This window comes from Phocoena phocoena, chromosome 14 (assembly GCF_963924675.1).
Source record: "Phocoena phocoena chromosome 14, mPhoPho1.1, whole genome shotgun sequence".
NCBI lineage: Eukaryota > Metazoa > Chordata > Mammalia > Artiodactyla > Phocoenidae > Phocoena > Phocoena phocoena.
In genome coordinates, this window is record NC_089232.1 from 68,102,127 (window position 1) to 68,127,408 (window position 25,282).

At 42.7% G+C, this 25,282-nt stretch overlaps 1 protein-coding gene across 2 annotated transcripts in view; it reads right to left on the reverse strand.

Moving 5' to 3' along the window:
* BABAM2 (BRISC and BRCA1 A complex member 2) overlaps positions 1 to 25,282 on the reverse strand; it is a 437,255-nt gene that overhangs the window by 98,533 nt on the left and 313,440 nt on the right. For both annotated transcript variants that reach the window (XM_065890615.1, XM_065890614.1), the window contains one exon: positions 1,272 to 1,371. In XM_065890615.1, coding sequence (XP_065746687.1) covers positions 1,272 to 1,371 — 100 coding nt within the window. The remainder of the gene's footprint in view (positions 1 to 1,271; positions 1,372 to 25,282) is intronic.

Sequence of the window (25,282 nt, forward strand, 5' to 3'; positions counted from 1 at the left end):
TATTTCTGGGAAAATGGTATTACAATTTTTTTGAGGAAAATGTAAGACTAGAAATTAATCTCAATTGGAGAGCTTTAAAAAGGCTTTTCTTCTTGGTTCTGGAAGACCAAATTTGCATTTTTCTCTATAATACTGGGATATCTAGATTTGAAGGCAGTGCAAAGTCCCCCAGTGTAAATAAGAAATCTGTGCTCTGATCAGTTTTGTAGGAGGGCAGTGGCTGGGGGAATTTGGTCCAATGAGCAGCAACCAGTCTGTGAGAGTTAAATACCCTGGAATCTGGGCCGAGCCCACAGACGGTGGAGTTGCCAGATTTTAGTTTCTCTGACATTTAAAAAATAATACTGAAGCCTTTGAAATATTATTATATTTCTAAAATATTTTCTGTATAGAGATGAGCTATCTTTTGAATGAAAGAGACAAACAAAAGATTTACTTTCCAAGCCATTGTGAACAAGTCAACAGGAGCAAAGAAAATAGGATTTGGGGAATTAAGCAAACTGAGTCCATGTGGGAGAAGAAACAAAGTCAGTATTGCTTGCGGATTAATATCTCCGGTTTTTAGCTACATACACTGGCTGGACATCAACAAGCATATTCTATACTTTGTAGAAATAGCTGACAACAACCATTAGTGGAAACTCAGCTACTTGCCAGTGTAAGGGCTCATTAACACAGCTAAGAGACGGCTTTAGATAATCCGATGTGCCTGACTATAAGACAAGCTGACCTGGAAATCCTGCGCCTAGAAGCAGGACTCTGGCAAACTGCTCCTGGACATGACAGGGAGAACCAAGAGCCAACTATTAAGAAGTGCAGTACAGAAAAGCAGGAAGAGATAAAAGCAGCTCTACAGAATTACTGTGATATTAACTAGTGGCAAACACACACATACACACACACACACACACACACGCACGCATGCAACAGATAATTGGGAAATGAAAGTTCAAAAATTTTAAACTGTAAGGAGGTGTAAGATCTAGCAAAAACTTAGGGCATACAGGAAATTCAAGAAACAGGAGATATACGTTTAAAAGATGAAGATAAGACTGGAACAGGAGGTCAGAATCCTCAGAAAAGGAAGGAGGGCAAAGAAATCAGGAGAGAAACTGATGAGATGTAATTCAAAGTAGGAAAGGTCGATGTCAGACGGAGGCTGAAACTAGGAGGATGGGGTGCAGAGGATGGTGTGTGCGCCGTGATGCTAGGTAGATGACACTGGAGGAAGGAGCCTCACGAGGTGGGGGAGGCAGAGGACTTGCTTTTACCTTGTTGGTGAGCAGGTGGCACACTTGAGGAACATAATCAATGAGACATCCTCCTCCTGGAAAAGCTGGGATATGAAGAGCCGAGGAGCCGCCAAGTGCACTGGAAGGACAACAGAACAATGGACACTTCTCTCAGGGCTCAGGCAGTTTAAGTGACACCCCACACAGACTTGGCTTCTCGTGTCCAACTCTGCCCACCAACTGCCTGAAGTAATGACGGTGGTTACAGGGGCTTCACTTTACGACTACATTTCCACATATATTCTAGCCATTTTGTTAAAACAACATGTTCATGTTACACATGACTAACAGCTAACGATTAATGACAACTCCTGATCCTATCACACAACAGTACAAATTAGTAAATCTTGATTGGCGTGGGTAAATGTCTTACCAACATTAATGGATTGTACCTGTTACTGAAACACAGGCTTTTATACTCTTGATTATGCCCAGTTCATAATTGGGCTGAGCAAAGCTAAGTCATTCATTAAACTGAACAAAACTGAACTGACACAATGGCGTAACAGTGTACCAAAGGGACTAGTTCTGCGGCTCACCGGCTTTGTTGCCCTGGGCAGCCTCCTTGGGCTTTAGTTTCCTCATTCTTAGTGTGAGGCAAGTGGTCTAGGGCAGGGGATGCAAAAGCCTGGGGTCTACCCAGCCCAGGCAGGTTTTGTAAATGAGTGGAGAGAACCAGGTGGGGACTCTTGAAGGAACTGGGGATTTTGTGCACAGTGGGAAGGGCTCTCACTGATCAGCCCCAGCTATCTCTGACATGTAGGAATACAAGCCTGGTCTTACCAGATCCTAATTTTTCAAGTGAAGCCAGAAATCCAGATGATTTAATCTCTCAATTTTTAAATGGTGGCAATTAATTAAACATTTTCTGAAACACCGGGGTCCCGTGTCTGTGGGTCAATATGGGTAGGAAGTGTGCAACTAATCCCAGTAAACACTGATATTCAATTCATCTAAACAAGAAGGTACAGTCAAAAATCATCAATCCAAACACTAAGATGCTGTTGATTCAGAAACACTTTCCAGAACTTTCCTGGATATTCTCTTTTCAGTTTAATTAACCAGCGTTAAGATTATTTAAAAAAATCGTTCAGAACCTTAGAGCATGCATTTTGTATATCATCCTTAATCTTGATTTCATCTTCTTTCCTACTCTCACTTTCCTTCGGTCCTCATTTGTTTTTCTTATTTGAATTTTATTTTAACGTATATATTTCTGTAAGCCTCTTAAAGCCCCTCTGTAAGACAACGGAATATAAAGAGACCCCTAAAATCTCTTAATGTTGTGATTATTCATTACCCAAGTCCCCACAGTAACGAGGTTGTAAATGGAAGCAAAACATTTCACAACAGTAACAGTCTAGAAAATCATTCTCAAATAGTGTAGAGCAGATTGACTCAGCCTAGAGTTTGTGGTACAAGGAACAATATATGTAACTGCTCAAAGGACTCCAGATCCAGCCTGTCTCCCTATTGACTACAGATTTCTGAAATTAATTTTTCCGGTAAAAATGAATATTATGTTTATTTATTTACAGGAATGAGAAATCCCAAGAAACAAACAAAATTCCAGGTGGTGTGAGCAACTCAATATGGAGTGGAAGTATTCGCTGTTGGCTTATCCTACTCAGACGGTAATTAAAAAGCACAATAACTGACAACTGAGAAAATTCTGAGACAGCGTTTGACTAAGTATGACACGAATATGTCATGTACACCCTGCAACTGCACAGAATCGGCAAGGACATCATTTCCATTCGCTACTCTCAGAGTAGACATTGGATGAGATTTAGCCTCAACTCTGAAGAAGGCTAGGAAAATTCCTATGACTTTCTGTGAACGAGAGGAAGGCTTTATGTCCCCTCTTTTCATGCAAAAGTACACAGAGGGCACACATCTCACTGGAAGTGTCTAATGGTTCCATTAGGATGGAAAACGGATTAAGAAGAAAATTCTATAGTACAGGAAAAATAAATCCAGTATTTACAGCCTGTGGTTCTTGGAATATCTGCACAACAGAGAAGAACAAGATCCAGGCTTCTCATAGGTTGCTTAGAGGAACAATCCTTAACACAATAAAATTAAAAAAAAAAAATTCGGACAGTTCCCTAGAATTGATAGTAATGGCCTTTGACCTGTAAATAGTATTACAGGATAAGTTCTTAATCATTCACTAAATTGAATACAAGGAGTGAAAACAGCGTGTGAGTAATCCTCTCAACTTGAAACTCTCTCTCTGCCTCTGAAATACAGCCATTAAACAAAAATTACCTATAATAATAGAAAGAAGCAGAGGTATGGAGAAATCCAATGACCAGCTGCTCTGCTGCCAGGCCCATCTCTCTGCACTCTGCTTCTGTGATTATCAAGAACTAACCCTTGTTGCTAGGTGCCTTCTCATTATCTAATTTAATCCTCTCCACAATTCAACAAGGTGGGAATTATCACTGTGATTTTAAAAGTGAAGGGATTGAGGCTCAGAGAGCAGAAGAAATTTCCCTGGGTTCACACAACTAGGAAATGGTAAAGCCAGCATCTGAACTCAGGGAAGCCTGTTGCCAGAGCCCAGGCTGCTGTTACTGCTGAATTATGTACCTCCCTGAGAGCAGGGGGGATTTTAATCTTGAAAGGGCTACAAGGGGACTTCCTGGTGGCGCAGTGGATAAGAATCCACCTGCCAATGCAGGGGACATGGGTTTGATCCCTGGTCTGGGAAGATCCCACATGCCACAGAGCAACTAAGCCCGTGCGCCACAACTACTGAGCCTGCTCTCTAGAGCCCACAAGCCACAACTACTGAGCCTGCGTGCCACAACCACTGAAGCTCGTGCGCCTAGAGCCCATGCTCTGCAACAAGAGAAGCCACCACAATGAGAAGTCTGCACACTGCAACGAAGAGAGCAACTAAGCCCATGCGCCACAACTACTGAAGCCCGCACACCTAGAGCCGGTGCTCCGCAACAAGAGAAGCCACCGCAATGAGAAGCCCACGCACCGCAAAGAAGAGTAGCCCCAGCTCGCCGCAACTAGAAAAAGCCTGCACACAGCAATGAAGACCCAATGCAGCCAAAAATAAATAAAAAATTAAATCTTAGGAAAAAAAAAAAAGGGCTACAGGGATGGAAAGACACAGTGGGTATGGCCGGTAAGTGAGCAGGGTCAGGATTCCAGTGAGGCTAAAGGGCTTCTAGAAGCACTCAGACCACCACCGAAGCAGGCACTGTGCTGTACAGCCCATCTCCCCTTACAACTTTCCACAAGGCAGCAGGACAAGTATTCCTCCCGATTTTGTTCACACCTCAGTACTCTCCCACCCCAACCATCAAACAACCGGATTCACTGCCTCTTGGATGTGAGGGACCGACCACTCTGTCATGTCCAATCGTGAATGACTTAGCTGTGCAGGGGAAGCCTCAATGTGTGAAGCACTTCAGATACCAGCAAGGATAGTTTTAAATGAGAGTTGAGTTTTTAAAGGACACTCGCTGCACGCTTTATTTAACTCAGCAGTTTCTCTGCCTGTGAGGGTTCTGAACCTGACTTCCAGCATCACACGCTGATAAGTGCCACTGATTCATGTATAAATATCCACCTCATTGGTAAATATTTAACAGGCTTGCTATAGCCTGAATGCTGCCCTGATCGCACTGAATAAACAAAGTCAAGTGCCTTGAAATAAAAGAGCTATTATGTTTTCAAAGTGTGCAAGATGGAGGAGGTAAGGCCTTGTGATCTCGAATCCTTTAATATTCATGAATCAAAAAATACTGGGCTGAGCATGTACAACAGAAAACTCACCCTGTGCAGGGACGCCCGGCCTCACTCAGCCATTCCCAGGAATGCAGGGCTGGCTGGCGAGAAGCAGGGCCTCACTAACTCACTAAGTGGCTGAGTTGGGGCTGGGGAAGGGGTAAGGGGGAGATGAAAGGGACCACTGGCTGTAGACTCTTCTGATCTCTGGAGCGGTGCAGGGAGAAAGCAGGGCTAAAAGGTGGGGAACCAAAATTGGTGTGGCAGGGTCTCAGGCTGAACTTGGGAGAAGAAACGGGTGAAAAGGGCTGCTTGGATGAGAAAGCACCGTCTACCTCTTTGTGGACTGTAATGAAACATGAAACTGCTTGATAATTCTTAGAACTGAAACTGAATCTGTGGATAGAAATTAGAAGGACAAGGCCAGAGCTCGAGAAACCTTTCCAACAGTGGAGTTGAACAGACCGAAAGTTAGCCAGAAAAACATTTTCCAGTTAGTACAAGAACTGTCTATGTACTAATACTATTGTTTCCACGCAAATACAGCTAATTGAGCCCTTGTGGACCTTGCTCTGTCAGCAAATATTCAGAGCGTCTCTGATATTGAAGACTTGGAATCGCTACAGTCAACAGCATAAAGGAAATATTTTTGAGCATTTTGACATGGAAAAATGCAGGCAGTCAGCCTGTCTGCAAGCTTGACTTGGGACAATAGGGTTTTAACTCATTATGGAATAATAACTCCCTTCTCCCCATGTTGGGCTTTACCTTACTGGCCAAATAAAATGAAGAAAACATGATTTGGCACTGGAGAAGACAAGAAGGGCCAATGATTTTCAACTGTAGTTCTTGCTGCTGCCAAGTTTGCTCTCTTTGGTCTTACTCAACTTTCCATGAGTGCAGCGGGGATAACACTACTCTCAAAAGGACCCATCTCTCTCAAGGGTTAAAGTAACAATTAGAGTTACACTAATATTAAAATAGCACCATGCACCCCAAGAGAGACGTTATTCAAGAATGCCTCTTGTGTGAGTTTTCTATGTCCAGGGTTAGTTCAGAGATGCTTCAATCGGCCTTAGTGTCCCCTTCTGCCTTTGAACCGGGTTCTGAGGGAGAGGAAGTTGCCCTGGTTGCCTCCTCCATAGTATGAGTCAGGGGAGTGCTGGAGGGTGAAGCATGGAAATGGGGAACTTCAAGGATGATAGATGGACACCAGCAGCCACTAGGCCCCAAGCTAAGAGAAATCTAAAGAAAGGTGAGCCTTCAATTCAATCCAACAAACACGAACTGTATGCCTAAATCTGTTTAAGGACTTGAGTTTTCCATTCTGAATATGTGACTAGGGCACCACTGTTATTTCCTTTCAAGGTAGAGAAACGCCAGGGACCTCAAGAATCTAGGGCACTCTATAATGACAGAGTATGTTTCCTGGTGGTTTGCCAGGAAAGCCATTACAATAAGACAAAAGTCACTGTTATTTATTGAGTATCCACTTTTGCCAGGCACTCTAACAGGCATTTCGTTATCTCTAAACCTCCCAAGAACTCTGCCAGATAGACCTAATTAGCCCAAGTTACAGATGAGGAAACTGAGGTTCTAAGAGTCTAAGTATCTTGTCCAAGATTACCCAGCAAGTAAGTTGCTGAGATAGGCTTGAATCCCAGTCTTTCTGGTTCCAAAGCCTGTGTCCTTCTCCTTTAGAAATTCTTTCATAAGAAGGATGGTGTGGAATTTCTAAAACTCTTACCCCTACTAATCCCTACCTACATACTGAAACAGTAGTATAAGTGGCTGAAATTATCCTCAAAAAGCCTTCATACATGAAATTCATCACCTTGTCATCTCACTTTTTCTTAAGATATCATCTGTCACAAGAAGTTAACTGGGTAGGATTAAAAAAAAAATCATATGTAGGTTCTGAAAACACAAAAGTACATAAACACTACACCATGGAAAGAGTCTGCTTTTTGTTTTTGTTTTTTCCTAACTGGACTTTCTTTTTCCTAGTAAAGCATTTTCTAGAGCTGCTGTAGCCCTTGTCTCATTTTATAGATTCAACTTGGAGCCATCTTAAGAGTCTCTCCACCGCTCAGTTAAACAAAATCAGGCTGTAATTCAAAATGGAAAAAAACTCAATGAATATAACAGGAGAAGAAAATAAAAGATCAGAATGACAAGTTAAGTTTATAAGTAGGAGAAAATTTGGGGAGTCGCACTGGATGAGAGGTTCACCGAAGCATCAGTGTGGGCCTGGCTGTATTACATTTATGCACCTGATCTAGTATTTCCACTAAACATACTTCACAGCATAAAATCAGGTCTTCTTAGAGCACTGTATTGCATTTCTTGTTTCCCATTTTTAGAGGGACATATAAAAATGGAAATGTTCTGAGACAATGATAAGTATGATTAAACACTCAGAAAATGTTCCTATTTGGAGCAAAGTCTAAAGAAGTTGAAATTGCTAAGTTAAATTACTTAGAAGGTTATGGAATTATGAAATAGAGTAATTTAAAAATGTGGGGCTTCCCTGGTGGCACGGTGGTTGACAGCCCGCCTGCTGATGCAGGGGACACGGGTTCGTGCCCCGGTCCGGGAAGATCCCACATGCCGCAGAGCGGCTGGGCCCGTGAGCCATGGCCGCTGAGCCTGCGCGTCTGGAGCCTGTGCTCCGCAACGGGAGAGGCCACAACAGTGAGAGGCCCGCGTGCCGCCAAAAAACAAAACAAAATGTGGAGGCGTACTATATGGATAATGTGAATCAGGTATTCTTTGCTTAGTCATAGTATAAATAGAGAGAGTTTAAAAGGCAACATGAGGGATTTAGTTGGTAAAATGAATTCTCCACAGAATGGAATAGTGAATAATAGCTCCATTTATGAAGTACTATGTATTAGGCACTATACCAAGTGCTTTTCCTATATGATATCCTCTCCTCTTCACATCAGTCTCTGAGAGAGGTGCTACCCCATTATACAGATGAGAAGGCTAGAGCTTAGAGGAGCTGCATAACCATCTCTGAAGTCACGTAGGTGGTAAAATGGCAGAACGGCATCTAAATCCAGGTCTCTCTGACCTAAATCTACCCCACGCTCAGGTCTTCAACGATCACTTTTGTGACATCTGGTTCCACATGTGTCAGATCCATCAGGTTCCTCCTGGTTTGGGTGTTTCAGGCAGATGCCTGGGCTGACTGAGCCTGTAAGGCTGTTTCCAGGAATATTAATTAAACTTATTTAGGTACCTGAACTGAAGTGGTTAGGGACGTTTTCATTCTAGGCAAATGAACCCCTGGAAACTCTGAGGGCCAGAGGACTTGATGGACACTTTCCAGGAGAGAGGAGGTGAAATGCAAGCAAGGAAACGTTATACTTAAATACAAAAGACGAGAATATTGTAATTACAGAGTCTGTCTAATGACATGAACACTCACCAAGTTTTTGTTCAGAAATGTGTTTAAGTTTGTTAACATCTCAGAAAAGCCTTTGAGGGACAACCTTAACAGATGTCTACCATCAGTATTCTGTTAGCATATGGAAAAGCTTTTAAATCCCTGAAAAACAACAAATGAACTTAGCAGATGTTCTATTAGGATTTGCTATGAATCAGGCTCCTGGACTTCAGACTATACCACAAAGCTACAGTAATCAAGACAGTATGGTACTGGCACAAAAACAGAAATATAGATCAATGGAACAGGATAGAAAGCCCAGAGATAAACCCATGCACATACGGTCACCTTATCTTTGATAAAGGAGGCAAGAGTACACAGTGGAGAAAAGACAGCCTCTTCAATAAGGTGCTGGGAAAACTGGACAGCTACATGTAAAAGAATGAAATTAGAACACTTTCTAACACCATACACAAAAATAAACTCAAAATGGATGAAAGACCTAAATGTAAGGCCAGACACTATCAAACTCTTAGAGGAAAACATAGGCAGAACACTCTATGACATAAATCACCGCAAGATCCTTTTTGACCCACCTCCTAGAGAAATGGAAATAAAAACAAAAATAAACAAATGGGACCTAATGAAACTTAAAAGCTTTTGCACAGCAAAGGAAAGCATAAACAAGATGAAAAGACAACCCTCAGAATGGGAGAAAATATTTGCAAATGAAGCAACTGACAAAGGATTAATCTCCAAGATATACAAGCAGCGCATGCAGCTCAATATCAAAAAAACAAACATCCCAATCCAAAAATGGGCAGAAGACCTAAACAGACATTTCTCCAAAGAAGATTTACAGATTGCCAACAAACACATGAAAAGATGCTCAACATCACTAATCATTAGAGAAATGCAAGTCAAAACTACAATGAGGTATCACCTCACACTAGTCAGAAGGGCCATCATCAAAAAATCTAGAAACAATAAATGCTGGAGAGAGTGTGGAGAAGAGGGTGTGCACTGTTGGTGGGAATGTAAATTGACACAGCCACTATGGAGAACAGTATGGAGGTCCCTTAAAAAACTAAAAATAGAACTATCATATGACCCAGCAATCCCACTACTGGGCATATACCCTGAGAAAACCAAAATTCAAAATGAGTCATGTACCACAATGTTCACTGCAGCTCTATTTACAATAGCCAGGACATGGAAGGAACCTAAGTGTCCATAGACAGATGAATGGATACAGAAGATATGGCACATGTATACACTGGAATATTTCTCAGCCACAAAAAAGAAACGAAATCGAGTTATTTGTAGTGAGGTGGTTGGACCTAGAGGCTGTCATACAGAGTGAAGTAAGTCAGAAAGAGAAAAACAAATACCATATGCTAACACATATATATGGAATCTAAAAAAAAAAAAAAAAAAAAAAACGGTTCTGATGAACCCAGGGGCAGGACAGGGATAAAGACACAGATGTAGAGAATGTACTTGAGGACACGAGGGGGAAGGGTAAAAAGACACAGATGTAGAGAATGTACTTGAGGACACGAGGGGGAAGGGTAAGCTGGGACGAAGTGAGAGAGTGGCATGGACATATATATACTACCAAATGTAAAATAGATAGCTAGTGGGGAGCAGCGCATAGCACAGGGAGATCAGCTTGGTGCTTTGTGACCACCTAGAGGGGTGGGATAAGGAGGGTGGGAGGGAGACGCAAGAGGGAGGGGATATGGGGATATACGTATGCATATACCTGATTCACTTTGTTATACAGCAGAAACTAACACAATACTGTAACGCTATTATATTCCAATAAAGATGTTAAAAAAGATATGGTATGAACTACTTATAATGATGCCCGGCCACGCAAGACATGAACAGGCAAAGGGAAAGAAAAGCTGGTTTCCTCTTGTTGTATCTTGATCCCTGGCCTGTTACCTGCAGTACGATTCCACCAAAATTTCTTTAAGAAGAGAAACTATTTTCAAATACTAGTCTTTAGGAATGAGTGAATTATTCTGAGTTTGTTAGAACTTTGAGGCTCCAATGAATGGCTTTACTGCTCTGCTACTGCACAGGTAGAGGTTATTTTTCCTATGAATTACTTTTGAAACATACTTACTGAAAAAAAACCCCAATACATGCATATATCAAATCATTACATTGTACATTGTAAATATCTTACATTTTAGTTTGTCGATTATACTTCAATAAAGCTGGGGGGGGAAAATCAATGTATACAATAGTTACCCTAGACTAAACCCACAAGCATTTTTATAACTCCCTCCTCACTGCACACAGGTTTTAATGATGGTCAAAAGAAGAGGCAGAGAAAAAATTCCCTCTGCCTGACCAGGTAGAGAAGTGTACCCACCTGATTCCTGTTTGCTGGCATTTACTAAAAGCTCAGTCCTATGAACAGCATGAGACAACTTCACACACACATCACTGGTCTCTGTGCTCAAAGAGCTTATCTATAGGTAGCTGGAGCCTGGCTTGCACACACAAAGAAATGAAAAGATACCAGATGCGGTCAGTCAGGCTACTGGTACACAGCGCTTTACAATTTGTTTCCAAAGTGCTCCTCATTTGGATTTTTACAACAGCCTTACACAGTAGGTAACAAGTATTAATATACTCTCTATAGAGATGAGAAGACTGAGGCTTGAAATGGATGCCTTGTCCAAGGTTTAAGGCTGGCCCACAGTCAAAGTGAGAATGGAATCTTTCCTCTGCGCTATTTTCATGATTGCGTAAGAATGATCTAGGGAGCCTATTAAAAGCTCAGATACCCAGGCCCCACCCCAGAGAAGTTGATAATTGATTAAGTTCAGCGGGTCTGAGGTGGGACCTGCTTCCCTAGAGGATGCAGGTGCAGGTGGTCCTCACACCCTGCTCAGTACCCCCAGGGACTGAGGACCAGAAGGTGTGTGGTAAAAGCAAATTTGCCTCCCATCTCCGAGGCATTAGGCCACTGACTATTTGAAAGGCACTGTGGACAAAAGCAGGAAGAGGAAGAAAGCAGAGATATGCTCTTAAGGAGCTCCAGGCCTAGTACGGGAGATGCGCCATTCATGGAAACAACTAGAAAAAAGATGATAACTGCTAAGTGTGTACATGGGCAAAATGAAGTCTAGTCACATGCAGGTAACCAAAAGGCAAGGCAAAGAGCAGTAAAACAAGACTGGGGCTGGAAGGGAGGAGGACACAGAGACTACTCAACACGGCAAGGCACATAATCATAGGCTAGGAACTCCGCAGACGGCGGAGTGTGGGGCCTGGACCACAGAGAGCAGCTTTTTGCCCCGATATGAGAAAAGCCTATTTCATACTTCGGGCTGCCTGGGATATCTGCTGGTAAAAGGGCATCTGCCTGGAGAGGGAATAAGAAGCTATGATGGTCCATCCTGATGCATCGCCAATGGCGAAGTGGGCAGAAAAGAAAATTCAAGGTTAAAAAAGAAGTTCTGTTTAGTCATAGAGTGAGAGATGTCCTGGAGAGAAGGAAAGGTCTGGGGTTTGAGCCTGAATCTCAGCCAGTTTCCTTGCTTAACATACCTCTTTTACACTGACAACTTCTAAATTTATATTCTCGCTCAGACCTTTCCTGAACTCAGGACTCATATGGCCAACTGCCTACTGAACGCCTCCACTTGGATGTCTAAAATGCACATCAAACTTACCCTTCTCACCAGCACACTCTGCCTGCAAAACCTAGTGCTCCTGCTCTCATCCCACGGCAGCTCCAACCGATTGGTTCCTTAGGCCCAGTCCAATCCAACGTAACTTCTCCTCTGGATTCTTGCCTCCAAGGATAAGCTGGGGCTGCTCCATCTCGGCGCACTGGCTCAGTTCTTCTGCTGTTCCTCTGCCTGCAACTCTCTTCCCAGCCATCTATTGGGCTTCCTCCCCTGCTTCAGGTCTTACTCAAATACCACCTTCTCAGTAAGGCCTCCTCAACAACCTATTTAAAATAACCCACCTTTTCCAGTAACCTCTCTTCCTTGTCTTACTTTTTTTTAATGGTGTATAAATGGCGTTTATCTCCGTAAAACATTCTACATATTGTATTTGTTTACTGTCTCCCCCCATCACCCTTCACTAGAACGTAAACTACTCCAGAATGAGGATCTTTGTTCTGTTTACTGCTAAAACACCAGAAATAAGAATAAGGCCAAGTTCATTGTAGGCACTCAATAAATATTTGTGGTATTAAAGTTGAAAGAATAAGTAAGGAAAAATATGAGAGTTAAATTTCCAAAATGGACATCAGAAGTCAGTAAATGTATATTATCTTTTCTGAAACAGTCACTGTGAAAAAGAAGGTTTTAAGGGTCTAGGACAGGGGTTGGCAAACTTTTTCAGTAACGGGCCAGGTAGTAAGTATTGTTGGCTTTGGAGCCCTAAGGTTTCTGTTGGAACTACTAACTTCTGATGCTGTAACAGGAAGGCAGCCATACACAATACGTAAACGAGTGTGCACGGCCGTGTTCCCATAAAATTCTATGTATGAAAGCTGAAATGTGAATTTCACACGATTTTTACAAGTCACAAAATATTATTCTTTAAATGTTTTTCTAACCATTTAAAAAATGTAAAAATCATTCTGAGCTCGCAGGCCATACAAAACAGGCTGCAAGACAGATCCAACCAGCGGGCTGTAGTTTTCTGACTCTTGATCTAGGATTAAAGGATCACTTGAAAGTTCTACAGATGCCGAAGGTAGGAAAAATATCCAGGAAGACATATAGGCCCAAAGACCTAGATTAGATTAGCCAAAATGAAAAGTGGGCCCTTGGGTCAAACCTCTCAGAAACGGTATTCGATCAGCAGGTAAACCACAAGCATTAGCCTTTGCCAGGCAAGGGTGAGGTGAACGTTCGGCAACTCGGGGACTGTGGGGGTTCTCATAATGATACTGGATTAGAACTGTGCAAGAGAGAGCTATTTATAGGATCTCAGATGACGCCTGAGGCATGTTCTGCTGCTTTTACTTCTATGCTAGGTGAAAAAGCTGCCTACAAAAGCCTTCCTCCCACCCGAAATACTAGCTGTTCGCTGGCGACTGATCCTCAGAAATATTAAGATGAATCATATATGCTCTTTTCACAGTGCAAAAAGAGATAATTTTAAAATTCAGAAAATGTCACTTTGGGTAGTCACAAACCACACAGTAGAAGAGCTGCCCAGCCTGAAAATTGTAAATAAATAAAATCCTGTTCCTGCATGGAAACCTTTTTCCTCATTTAGGTTCCAATGCTGCCCTGGGACTTGCCTCCAAGGTTGGCTGCTGTTAAAACGTGTTGGTTCCCATCAGCTGCTGATGGGAGGTGGCCTTTGTTCCCCAGCCCTCTTCCCCCTGGCCCTCCCAGGCTAACCCCCGCTGTTCCTGGTAATGCACAGTGCTCAGCCTTGACCTCAAGCTGTGTTCTTTTTGCCTGCAGGCAGCTCTCAGCTGCTCTGTCTACTGCGTTCCGCCGGGACGGCCTGAAAGGTGCCAGCTGACAGTGGCTCAGTCTTTACCTGGGCACGGGGAAAGGACTCCTGTGTTTCTTTCTGCTTCCTGCTTGGAGAGACAGGTATTTTTGTCTTTGATCCCTAAGCTCTGTCTTCTTTCTCCTGTCACTAAACAGTTCACTCCCTCTTTCCTCCTGTGCCCCTACCCGCCGCCCGCCCTTTTCTGCAACTTCATCATTTTCCCCACATTGCACCGTTTGGCACAGGAGAAGGAAGGAACCACATCAAATAAAGGAATGCAACCACAAAAGCTGCCTTGAGAAGCAAGGCCCCAGATTCTTTTTTTTTTTTTTTTTTTTTTTTGCCAATTTACCGTTTTTGGATTTGTTCTCCCATAATCAAATCCTCCCTATCGTGTTAACAATGTGGTGATGTGTCAATACACTGGAATTCTGCTTCAATCAGCGACCCAGAGCTTAATAGGAAAATGAAGCAATAAAATGCTGGTCTTACTGTTAACCTTAAGTTAGGCCTGTACTTAGGATGGGGATGTTGGCTTCTTGATGGTATGTGGGCCAAACCTTCAAAGTTTTGTGAGAGCTCGGGGTTGTCAGCAGAGGCCTAAAGCATTATTCAGGCGTACTTCTGCGGTCGAGAGGTGCAATCACTCCAAGTACCACTGGCTGGAGCACGAAGCACCCCAAATTTTAGCAAGCCAGAGAAAGTTCAGACTGAATTTGCGTGCAGACGTTGAAAAGACATATTCAGCTTACAGGCGACAGCAACTCTCGGGTCTGGCTCTGATGATGTCTGTACTTATCACAAAAGGATTTGTGTAAAGTTAAAGTGTTTTTTTTTTTTTAAAAAATTAAAAACACGTGCCCAACATCCAAACCATTCAGAGACAACAATAAGGTGCCGCAACCCCCAAACGCTGGGAAGTCACTATTCCCTCTCCTCAGGATATATGTGTTATCGTTAATGTTTCACAACAGCTGGCCAATAGTCATCGTAAATGAAAACACCAGTTAGAGGTTGAGCACTTTTGATGTAGTGATTTTATCTTTTGTGACTGACTTGGTAAACCCAACTGTTCAGGGCAGGAAGGGAAGTACTTTTGTTGTTTTGGTTTGGTTCACACGGCGTAGTCACATGCGATGCTGGTTAATGTTGGAAGTCAGTCTGCTCTCGAACATCATCTCTAGCAGATACAAGCAGACATGAGCGGGCCACAGACAAGCCACTAGGCAGTGACTGGCCGCCTGCAGCTGTTCCAGAACACCCAAGTGATGTGATATCCTCCAGAGATTCTCTTGGGGAGAGGAGAAGGGAGAGGAGAAGAAATCTCTCTCCTCCCATCCCTCTTCTAGGGTAACATAGTAGAATCTTACGATGGAAAAATGTGTGATTTAAGAAAAAAAAAATCCTGTAGCCAGTCCTGATGTGAACTAACAGGACAGGTTTTCAACTGCCCCGGCACCAGCAGAACAATTACCATGTCAAACATACAGAAGGAGGAGTCTTTGATCCTTAGGAGTTAAGGACCTTCTGGGCTAACAGGCATTTTTTTTTTTTTTGCAGTACACGGGCCTCTTACTGTTGTGGCCTCTCCCGTTGTGGAGCACAGGCTCCGGATGCTCAGGCTCCGGTCGAACGCTCAGGCTCAGCGGCCATGGCTCACGGGCCCAGCCGCTCCGCGGCATGGGGGATCTTCCTGGACCGGGGCACGAACCCGTGGCCCCTGCATTGGCAGGCGGACTCTCAACTACTCCGCCACCAGGGAAGTCCGCAGCTCCCCCTTTAAAAGCCAAGTCATCCATGTCATTCCAGCTGCCCGTCTTCCTGCCCCTCCTCCCCACCACATCCCCATGCTGCCCAACAGGACAGAGAGCAGGACCAAGGCAAGGCAGTGAAGGGAAGCGGCGACCGCAGGCTAGCGCCTGCGCAGAAGCCCCGCCTCTGCTCCACACTCTGCTGTTGCAGCTGAGGTGCCTGGTCCCTGTCCCAGCTACGGCCCCTGGAAAGGACCACAAATGTGAATACAGAAGTTTTCATTCTACCAAAACACCACACGTCTGCTGGATGGGGGCGCTGCTCCCCTCCGCAGAAGCCCCAGTCCTCCACAAGGCATGCTCCAAAACCCACCCGGAAAGTGGGAGGACCCATTTTCTGGAGACACTGGGGAGAAGAAATTGAGGAAAAAGATGATGAAAAAGGACATCTGGGAATCTGAAGAGGTGAGGGACTGAAGAGGCGTAGTCAGAATTTTAACAAAAACAACATGTATTGAGTAGATTCCTGTCATTTAAAAAACATTTTATTTTACTAAATAAATTGTTTACTTACTAATGAAGGAAGTAGGAGTTCAGTTCTGTTAACACCCATCTGTGCAAAACCGGAGACTGCTTCTGAATATCATAATTTATTTACCTGTATCTCTTACTTCAAAAAATACCTCCATCAGTTTAAATGCTATTTCTATCCAGTTCTCTAAAATAGATGATTCAAAACAGCCACAACAGTAAACACAGGTCTACATACTCCCAGACAAAGACTGCAGGGCACGCCTGGTGAGACGCAGCAGGAGGCCCAGGACAGCACACTGGTCCAGGCAGCTCAAGGAAATCTGGGTTTGCGGGGAACGTGACAACCCCAGAAGGCAGGTGTGTTTTCTTTCTTTAACCCAGTGACACAAGATGCAACAGAAGGAGAAAGTTTGAGTCAGGAAGGAAACGAGTTCTGGTAAATGTAGACAAGGATGATGCCAATTTAATTGGTCAGATATAAATGAAATTGGCCTAATAACTTCTTTGCAACTCACTTTCTTGGTTGCTTCAGAATTTTGACTACTATCATTTTCTTAAGCTTTTAAAACCAAAACACTCAAAATTTACTAACAGAGCAATACTAATAGCACAGAGGGAGCTGTCAACATGACTTATTTAAAAAGTATGACTGGGACTTCCCTGGTGGTCCAGTGGTTAAGAATCCGCCTTCCAATGCAAGGGACACGGGTTCGATCCCTGGTTGGGGAACTAAGATCCCACATGCCGCGGGGCAACTAAGACCGCGAGCTGCAACTGAAGAGCCTGTGCGCCTCAGTGAAAGATCCCGCAAGCCACAACGATGATCCTGCATGCTGCAACTAAGACCAGACACAGCCAAATAAATAAATAAATAAATATTTTAAAAGTAAATAAATAAAAAGTATGACTGAACCATAGCTATTGAATCCTGACCCTGCAGTAGTGAGTGTATCAATATGGCATCAGTGGCATCAATTTCACCCATTCACACAAAAGAACATGCTGAATGGACCCCTTGATGTAAGGGTTCAGTTTAAGACACTCTATAGCTCTCAGGAGTCCTGAGTACTCTCCAAAAATAACAATCCCATAGAAGCCCACGTGGATAATCTTCGAGGAGAAAGGCAGAGGAGGGATCCACAATTTCGGGGCCACCTGGCAAATTCTGAGCATCAAAGTATGCAGGGCTCAGTGGTCCAACTCAGAGCTTACAGCCCCTCAGGAGGGGGCTGGGCTCACATCAGCACCTCTCCTTCCCAGTCGGACCGAGACTGCTTCTCAATACAGGTGATGGCAAACTCTGGACAACTGTCTCTTCTGAGTACTTTCTCATTTTACTGGGCACTAACACGGGATCAGGGTCTCTTCAGAGCCAGAGGAGCCCTCACACTCACTCACATTATATCCTCAAACTATAAAGCTGCAGCCATGCTCGTTGCCTGAGCACACCAACTGTCCTCCAGACTCAACATATGCTCTCGGGCATATTCTGAGAGACTGGAGCCTCCTCAGTAGGGTGAGGACTGAAAGCCAATTCCTAGAGAATAAATGACAGGTTCGTATGGGTAGGACCAAATCACAAACGTAAACAACAAATTTCAAACAGCTGAAGTATCTGTCGATTGCAGTGTTGAATCCATTAGAGTAAAATCTTCTGATGCAGCCACGAGAAAGAATGACAGTGACTTACAGGTCCTGAGTTAGAAAACTGGCAGTGATGTATTGTTAAAGGAGAAAAAAGCAAGTTGCAGACTGGTATGCCATGTATCATACCATTTCTGTGACTAAACGAAAGCAACAACAGTAACTACAAAAACCCAAAAAGAGCTAGCAGGAACGACATTGTGAAAACACGAAGTCTACCTGCTTTGCATTTCCCAGTAAATCGTATTTCCCCTCTTTTCACTGAGGTGAAGACTTGAGGCTCATTGATTGTCCTAAGGAAGAGGGTGGTACCACACAGGCCAGAGAAGCCCCGAACATAGGGAAGAAGATAGCTATAGCGCAGCCCCCAGATGGGAATGGAAAGAAACAGAGGCAGTAAAGGGAGAGAATCAGAGAAAACAGGGTCTGAAAACAGGGTCCTTGGGCCTCAGTGTGTGGTGCGTGCGTGCGTGCGTGTAGAGACAGACTGACAGGGTAAAAGAAATAAGTGGAGGAAGTAGGTGTGTGTATGGGGGGGTGGGCAGTGATGGTGAGAGGACAATAGGTCTAGATCACCCGAGGGAAATCCAAGTGCAGAGGAGTTTTTATTCCACTCTCCACTTGGGGCTGAGGAGATCATGCTGCAGGGTAACCTTCAGACTAAGGGGGAGCTACGGTCCGACACAACTATGACATTTTACCCTGTGTACTCTGTTCTTTGGTACCACTGGAAAGTTACAGTTGCCATTTATTACCTGTGTGTGGATGAGGGGGACCAGGGTATAAACAGAAGTGAATGTAAAGAATAGAAGGTCCTGAACTTGGCAGGCGAGGGTGGAAAGGGAAGGGCAAGGACCCAGTGAATGGAGCACCTGAGTGGTGAGCAGAGGAGCACAGTTTGCTTCTGGGGTTGGGAACCTAAAATTCCCGAGGACGTGGGGACTCCATATTATTGACCTGATTCCCACCATTATTTGGAAGAACAGTCATAACAGCTAACACATATTGAACACTTTCTGGGAGCCACGCATTGTACTGAGAACTCTCATTTATTATGTTTATTTAATCCTTACAAAAGCCCCGTAAGGTTGATATATTTCACAGATAAACAGTAAGGCTTGGCAGGTTAAGTAACTGACTCAATTAACTCATCTGGTAAATCATGGACACTGGATTGAGCCAGGACATTTAATTCCTAAAGCCACACATTTCACCACCACCCGACCCCTGGCCTCCCACCACAGACCATCTGGCGGTGGGGCCTTAGCGATCACTTAGCTTTTCTGTTGTCCAGTTTCCTTATATGCTCAATGAGGATGGGGCCAACTAACTCTCAGATCTCTTTCGGTTCCATCATTCCACTCTGGTCTAATGCAGTGGTGTATACAGACAGGTAGCTATTTGGATTCAGAAAGCTGGGAGTATCTCTTATTAAAGAAGCTTTACGAGAAATCCTATAACACCGGAAAGATCCAATCTTAATGTACAAACTTCTCTGGCACAAAATGAAGAAAGAGTGACTAGTGGACGCAAGCGCATTATTCAGAAGCAGCAGGTCTAGCTGCTGTAAAGAGGGCAGGTACCAAATCCAGGAAACAGGAACACTGAGCCATTACCGTCCAACATGGTTCCGCTCACCAGCCTGGGTCCAGTGAAGCCCCTGCAGACAGTAGCACCACAGTTTTATTTTGCAACAGGGACACTTGGACATGAAGCCCTACATGCTCGCTTGACTCCTCAATAGTCTGTCCAACCTTTCAAGCACAGTTGTTGAGGCCCTGTTACTACTACATATTTTTCTCAGCTCCCACTTGCGACTACAAGCCTATTCCTTTGAACTAAACGTGAAATAATCTCTCACTGAACAGTTTCTTTGCTTGTAATCCTCTCCCTGATGTTTTGTCTGATTAAATAGAAGTAAGCTCCTAGTACAAGCCTTGAACAAGGATAAGCATTTGTGGGGGGCAGAATAATGGCTCCCCAAAGATGTCCAAGCTCTATCACCAGAACCTGTGGACATGTTACCTTACATGGCAAAAGAGACCTTGCAATGCGATAAAGGTTAAGGACCTTGACACAATTATCCTGGATTACCTGAGTGGGCCCAATCTGTTCATAGAGTCCTTAAAAGTGGAAGAGGCAACAGAAGAGTAGGTAAGAGAGATGTGACAACGGAAGAAGAGACAGAAAAGATTTGAAGCGTGAGAGGGACTGGATCTGCTGTTTTTGAAGATGGAGGAAGAGGGCCATGAGCCAATGAATGCAGGCAGCCCCTAAAAGCTAGGAAAGGCCCTCAGCCGACCTCCAGCAAGGACATGGATGTCACTTCTGTGACTGCAAGGCACTGGATTCTTCCAGCATGCCAAGGGAGCAAGGGAACAGATTCTCCACTAAAGCCTCCAAAAAGGAATACAGCCTGCTAACACCTTGATTTTAGGCCAGTGAGAACTGCACTGGACTAGTGACCTATAGGACTGTAAGATAATAAATTTATGTTGTTTTAAGCTGCTAAAGTTGTGGCAATTTGTTACAGCAGCCATAGAAATCCACACAGCACTCAAAATACAACTGTTTTTTAAAGCAAATACAATGAGATGAATTTATCTTTCTTTATGCAACAAGGTAAATAATGATAGTAGTGGCGTATATTCTATGGAATAAAACAGAGTCATTAAGTCCTTTATTTTTTTTTTTTTTCAGGCTCCGGACGCACAGGCTCAGCGGCCATGGCTCACGGGCCCAGCCACTCTGCGGCATGTGGGATCTTCCCGGAGCGGGGCACGAACCCGTGTCCCCTGCATCGGCAGGCGGACTCCCAACCACTGCGCCACCAGGGAAGCCCCATTAAGTCCTTTATTGACAGATGAATGGATAAATAAATAAATGAGGAAAGCTCTTTTTTACAGTAGAAAGCCAACTAATAAATGTAGAAGGAAAGACGAAGCTAGAAAATCATCAGTGGATGTTAAAACTAGCGGTTTAAAGTCTGATGAGGATACTTAACATAGCCTCAACACTTGTCTCCATGAAGTTCTTAGTAATCACAGGGAGAAAATTAGTAACATTACAGTGAAGAAACCTTGTGGACATTGCCTTAACCAAGCGATCAAAGCTGACATCACCAATCCTGGGACAAACTGACTTCACATGCATCTCGGTATGATGCACTCAGGACACACACCATGTCTGCAGCACTGCTGCCAAATTTCATAATCTGAATCTAATCATGAGGAAGTACCAAATGAACCCAAATTGAGGAACAAAATAACTGGCCTATACTCTTCAAAACTGTCAAGGTCAAGAAAGATAAAGACAGACTCAGAAACCATTCCAGACGAAAGAAAAACAAAGAGACACGACAACTAAAGGCAACATGTGATCCTGGACTGGATCCTGGACCAGAGTAAAAAATAGCTAACAGGGATATTATGGGAACAATTGACAAAATTAGAATATGGACTGTGGATTAGATAATAGCGCTGTGTCGGTGATACATTTCCTGACTCGATAACTGCCCTGTGGCTATGTAAGAGAAGGCCCATGTTCTTAGGAAATACAATTTGAAGCATTTAGGGTAACGTCCACGTCCCCAGCTTACACTCAAATGGCTGAGTTAAAAATAATCATAATATATAAATACAGATACACAGAATACTAAGGCAAATGGGGCAAAATATAAATGATTGGTGAAACTAGGTAAAAGATATAAGGCAGTTCCTCCTTCTAGTAACTTTTTTCTCTTTTTAAATATCAACATAAAAAACCCTATTCCCAAACCATATAAATTATGCTTTCAATTCTTATGTTTATATTAGATCTACTGTTATATGACACACAAAGAGAATTTTATGAGTTCAATGAACTTAATTTTCTGTAGTGTAATACAATATATAAGTGGCTAGGTGACTTTTCAATTAATGTTAATATGCTATTTAATACCTTGAATACAGTAGGCAAGCATTATGTACCTGTGAGCTAAAAAGAAGTAATTCATTTTTAGTAGGAAAGTCAGCATCCCAAATAAAAGCATGGAGATACATACATGATATGAAATAAAAACTTTTTAAAAATTAGCTTAAAGTGTGAATGAGCCAGAAAAATGAGGAGGATAAGAACTCTTGCTCTGGAATTGATGGGCTCAAGGATTTGAAATCCAATATCCACTTAGTATACTGACCTTAGGGCAAGTTGTTTAAAACTTCCCTAAGCCTCAGTTTTGCTCATCTGTAAAATGGAGATAAAATGAATTCAAGAATCCTGTGCCTCAGACATAGTTTAAAATGTTATTTATTATTATTATCTAATGAGTTCTAATGCTTCTGTACTTGATTGTTTCTTTCATAGGAAAGAGAATCAACATTCAAACCAAACTAAAAAATAAATTCGTTTAGTGGGTATCCACTGTCAAATGTTTGAAAAAAATCACACTTTCAATGAACTTCAAAAACCAACTTATCCTGGAGGAAAGCGTAGTTAAAGGTTCTTTTTAAACTTTCTAGGTCACTAGTCTCACTGGCCCCTCTTTCTCTCCTCTTTCCTGAGACTCCACAACTTTAGACATGTTTCTTCAAATAGACAAATGCTTAAGCATGTTAGGCTTCCTGCTTTTTCTACTGTAGGCCCACTGTTTATTTTCTTGAATCTGGAATGAGTCCCTGTATCTCTCAGGTCAAACCTGAACTACTTCCTTAACATTCTGAAATCCACTGATCCAGCTTCCTTCACGTTCACCTTCCAAGTGGTCCCTTCACTGCAGTTCATCTGGATGCTCAAAAATGCTCTTACTGAACAAATGATTTTTGACCTCCACACAGTACTGATTAGTATAGATCATTCCTCACACATAAAATGCCTTCTGGCCATTATGTCTGTCCAATCATATCCATCACCTTTTCCAAAAGAAGTAAGCAGCAATCCATGGAGCCTTTCTTGACCATCATGAAATTCTTCTTCATTCACTCATTCAATGCATTCATTCGACAAATATTTATAGACATGGCAAGGAACAGGACAATTGTTCTTTCTCTTACAGAGTTTACACTCTACTAAGGGACAAGAAATATAATAATAAATGATAATAAAATAATTGAGGAGAACAGAAAGCACAAAGAAGGAAATAAAATGTCATAATGTTAAAGAGCATGACTGTTTATGTGGGAGGCAACTTCAGTGCAATCAAGGAAAGCCTTTCTGAGGAAATAGATTTAAACTGACACCCATATGGTAAAGTGGAGCCAAGCAAGTGAACATCTGGGGGAAAAGAGTCTTTCTGGCAGAGGGAGGAGCAAGTGCAAATGCTCAAATGGTAGGTAAAGAACCTGGAGTGCTAGAGGCACAGAAAGAGGTCAACGAATGAGGCCAAAGTGCAGGGCACAGGGGAGGGTGGGAGAAGGTCAAATGTGCTGGCAGGGGCTGGATCATGAAGGTGATGGTAAGGTATATGGATTCTATTCTATGCCCATGAGAGGGTTTTACATTGTTTCTTTCTTCTTATGGTAGATATTTCATGGGCTTATATAAGCTTTCCACACAATAGGTGCTTAATACATGCTTGTTAGGGGCATAAATTAGAAAAGCATCTAGGAGAGAAATGGAGCCAATACTCTAAGATCATGGATGATGGTTTCTGTCACCAACTTGTACCTGTGCTCCATCAACCTTGACTTAAGGTCAATAAGTTTGTTACATGGCATGAAAACAGAATTGTCATGGCAGCTCTAATTAGATGGGTTTCTTTCCAAGGAGGATGAACCAAGTACTACACTTACAGGCTGGTTTGGTTCTCTAAAATACCTGAAAGAATTGCAATGCTCTACAAGTTGGAACATTTAGTACAGGGAGGGCCCAATTCACCAACAGAGTGGGTTCCTAAAGTTGGCTTGTTTGTGAGGAGTTTGGGGAATGCATTTTCCTTTAGAAAGAATGTTATAAAGGAGGTTAGACTCAGGCCAATCCATTAAAGCTTTTTAAAATTCATAAAAGTGGCAGAAATACCGTAAATTTGCATTGAGAAAATAATAGAAGTGAATTCTTTTGAAATGTAGCAATTAACCAAAAATTAAGTTGGAGCTTTTAATTTTTCTTCATACTGTCATTTGAGGAAAAGAAATTTTAATTAGAAGAAAATGAGGAGAGAAGTAGAAAATTTAGTAGAGATTCTATTAAGGAATTCTGGGCACCATCAGGCTTTTAGACATTAATGTCACTAATTTTTTATTATTATTACTTTGGATTCAGGTGTCTCTCAGATAGCTTAGTCATGATCATGGTCGTTTTTGGCTCAGAAATAGAAGAGAGCAAACCATGAGGAGTGGCTGTCCTGAGGTTGCTGAGCCGTCTTGAGGTTCTCCAAGGAAATGGAAGAGATTAAAGAGAAAGATAGCCTAAAATACAATTATGGGAACTATGAGAAACTGAAAAAGTAAAATGAAGGAAAAAGGGAAAGAGGAAATTCCCATGAGAGTAGGCAAGAGTGGAGGGGTAGAAATTGGCTCACCTAGGACAGCTTGATTGTTACCAAAACAACAGGGAAATGAAGAGGAAGGAGAAAGGAAGAAAAAGAGGACAGGTGCGAAGGGAAGGAGTGGGAGGGTAAGGACCAAACACTGACTGATCTTGGATGGATGGAAGAGAAGAAAGTTTTCATTCTTTTTTTTTTTTTGCGGTATGCGGGCCTCTCACTGTCGTGGCCTCTCCCATTGCGGAGCACAGGCTCCGGACGCGCAGGCTCAGCGGCCACGGCTCACGGGCCTGGCCGCTCCGCGGCATGTGGGATCTTCCCGGACTGGGGCATGAACCCGTGTCCCCTGCAACGGCAGGTGGACTCTCAACCACTGCGCCACCAGGGAAGCCCAGTTTTCATTCTTTTATTCAAATATATGGGATATTTGAAAATTAAATGGTACATTCTTCTAAGACTGAATTTGCACTTAATATAACTCTGTTGCATATTAAAGAGAGTTTAATAAATTACTGTTAAACATACAAACACTTGTATTATATTTTGTATACAAAAATATATTGTTTTGTTGTAACAACAAAATAACCACAGCAATCACTTATTAAATGTCTATTTCCTGTTAAGCATTATATATATATATATATAATCTCATTTAATCCTCACAACAACATGAGATAGTTATCAGCCCCATTTACAGATGAGGAAACTGAGGCTTAGACAAGTTAAGTAGTCTGCCTAAGGTCACACAAGCTAGTAAATGATGAAGGCCATATTAGAACAAAATCTGATTCCAAAGTGCATTATCTTAACTTCTCTGCTCTATACCTGCCTCAGTAAATATTACAACAATCAGACCTTCAACAAGTATTTGACCAATTCTTCTTAACATTCATAGATGTAGAATTAACAGTAACATGAATTCATATGCCAAACTGCTTTCTCTAGAATCTTCCTCTTCTTTAGATTAACA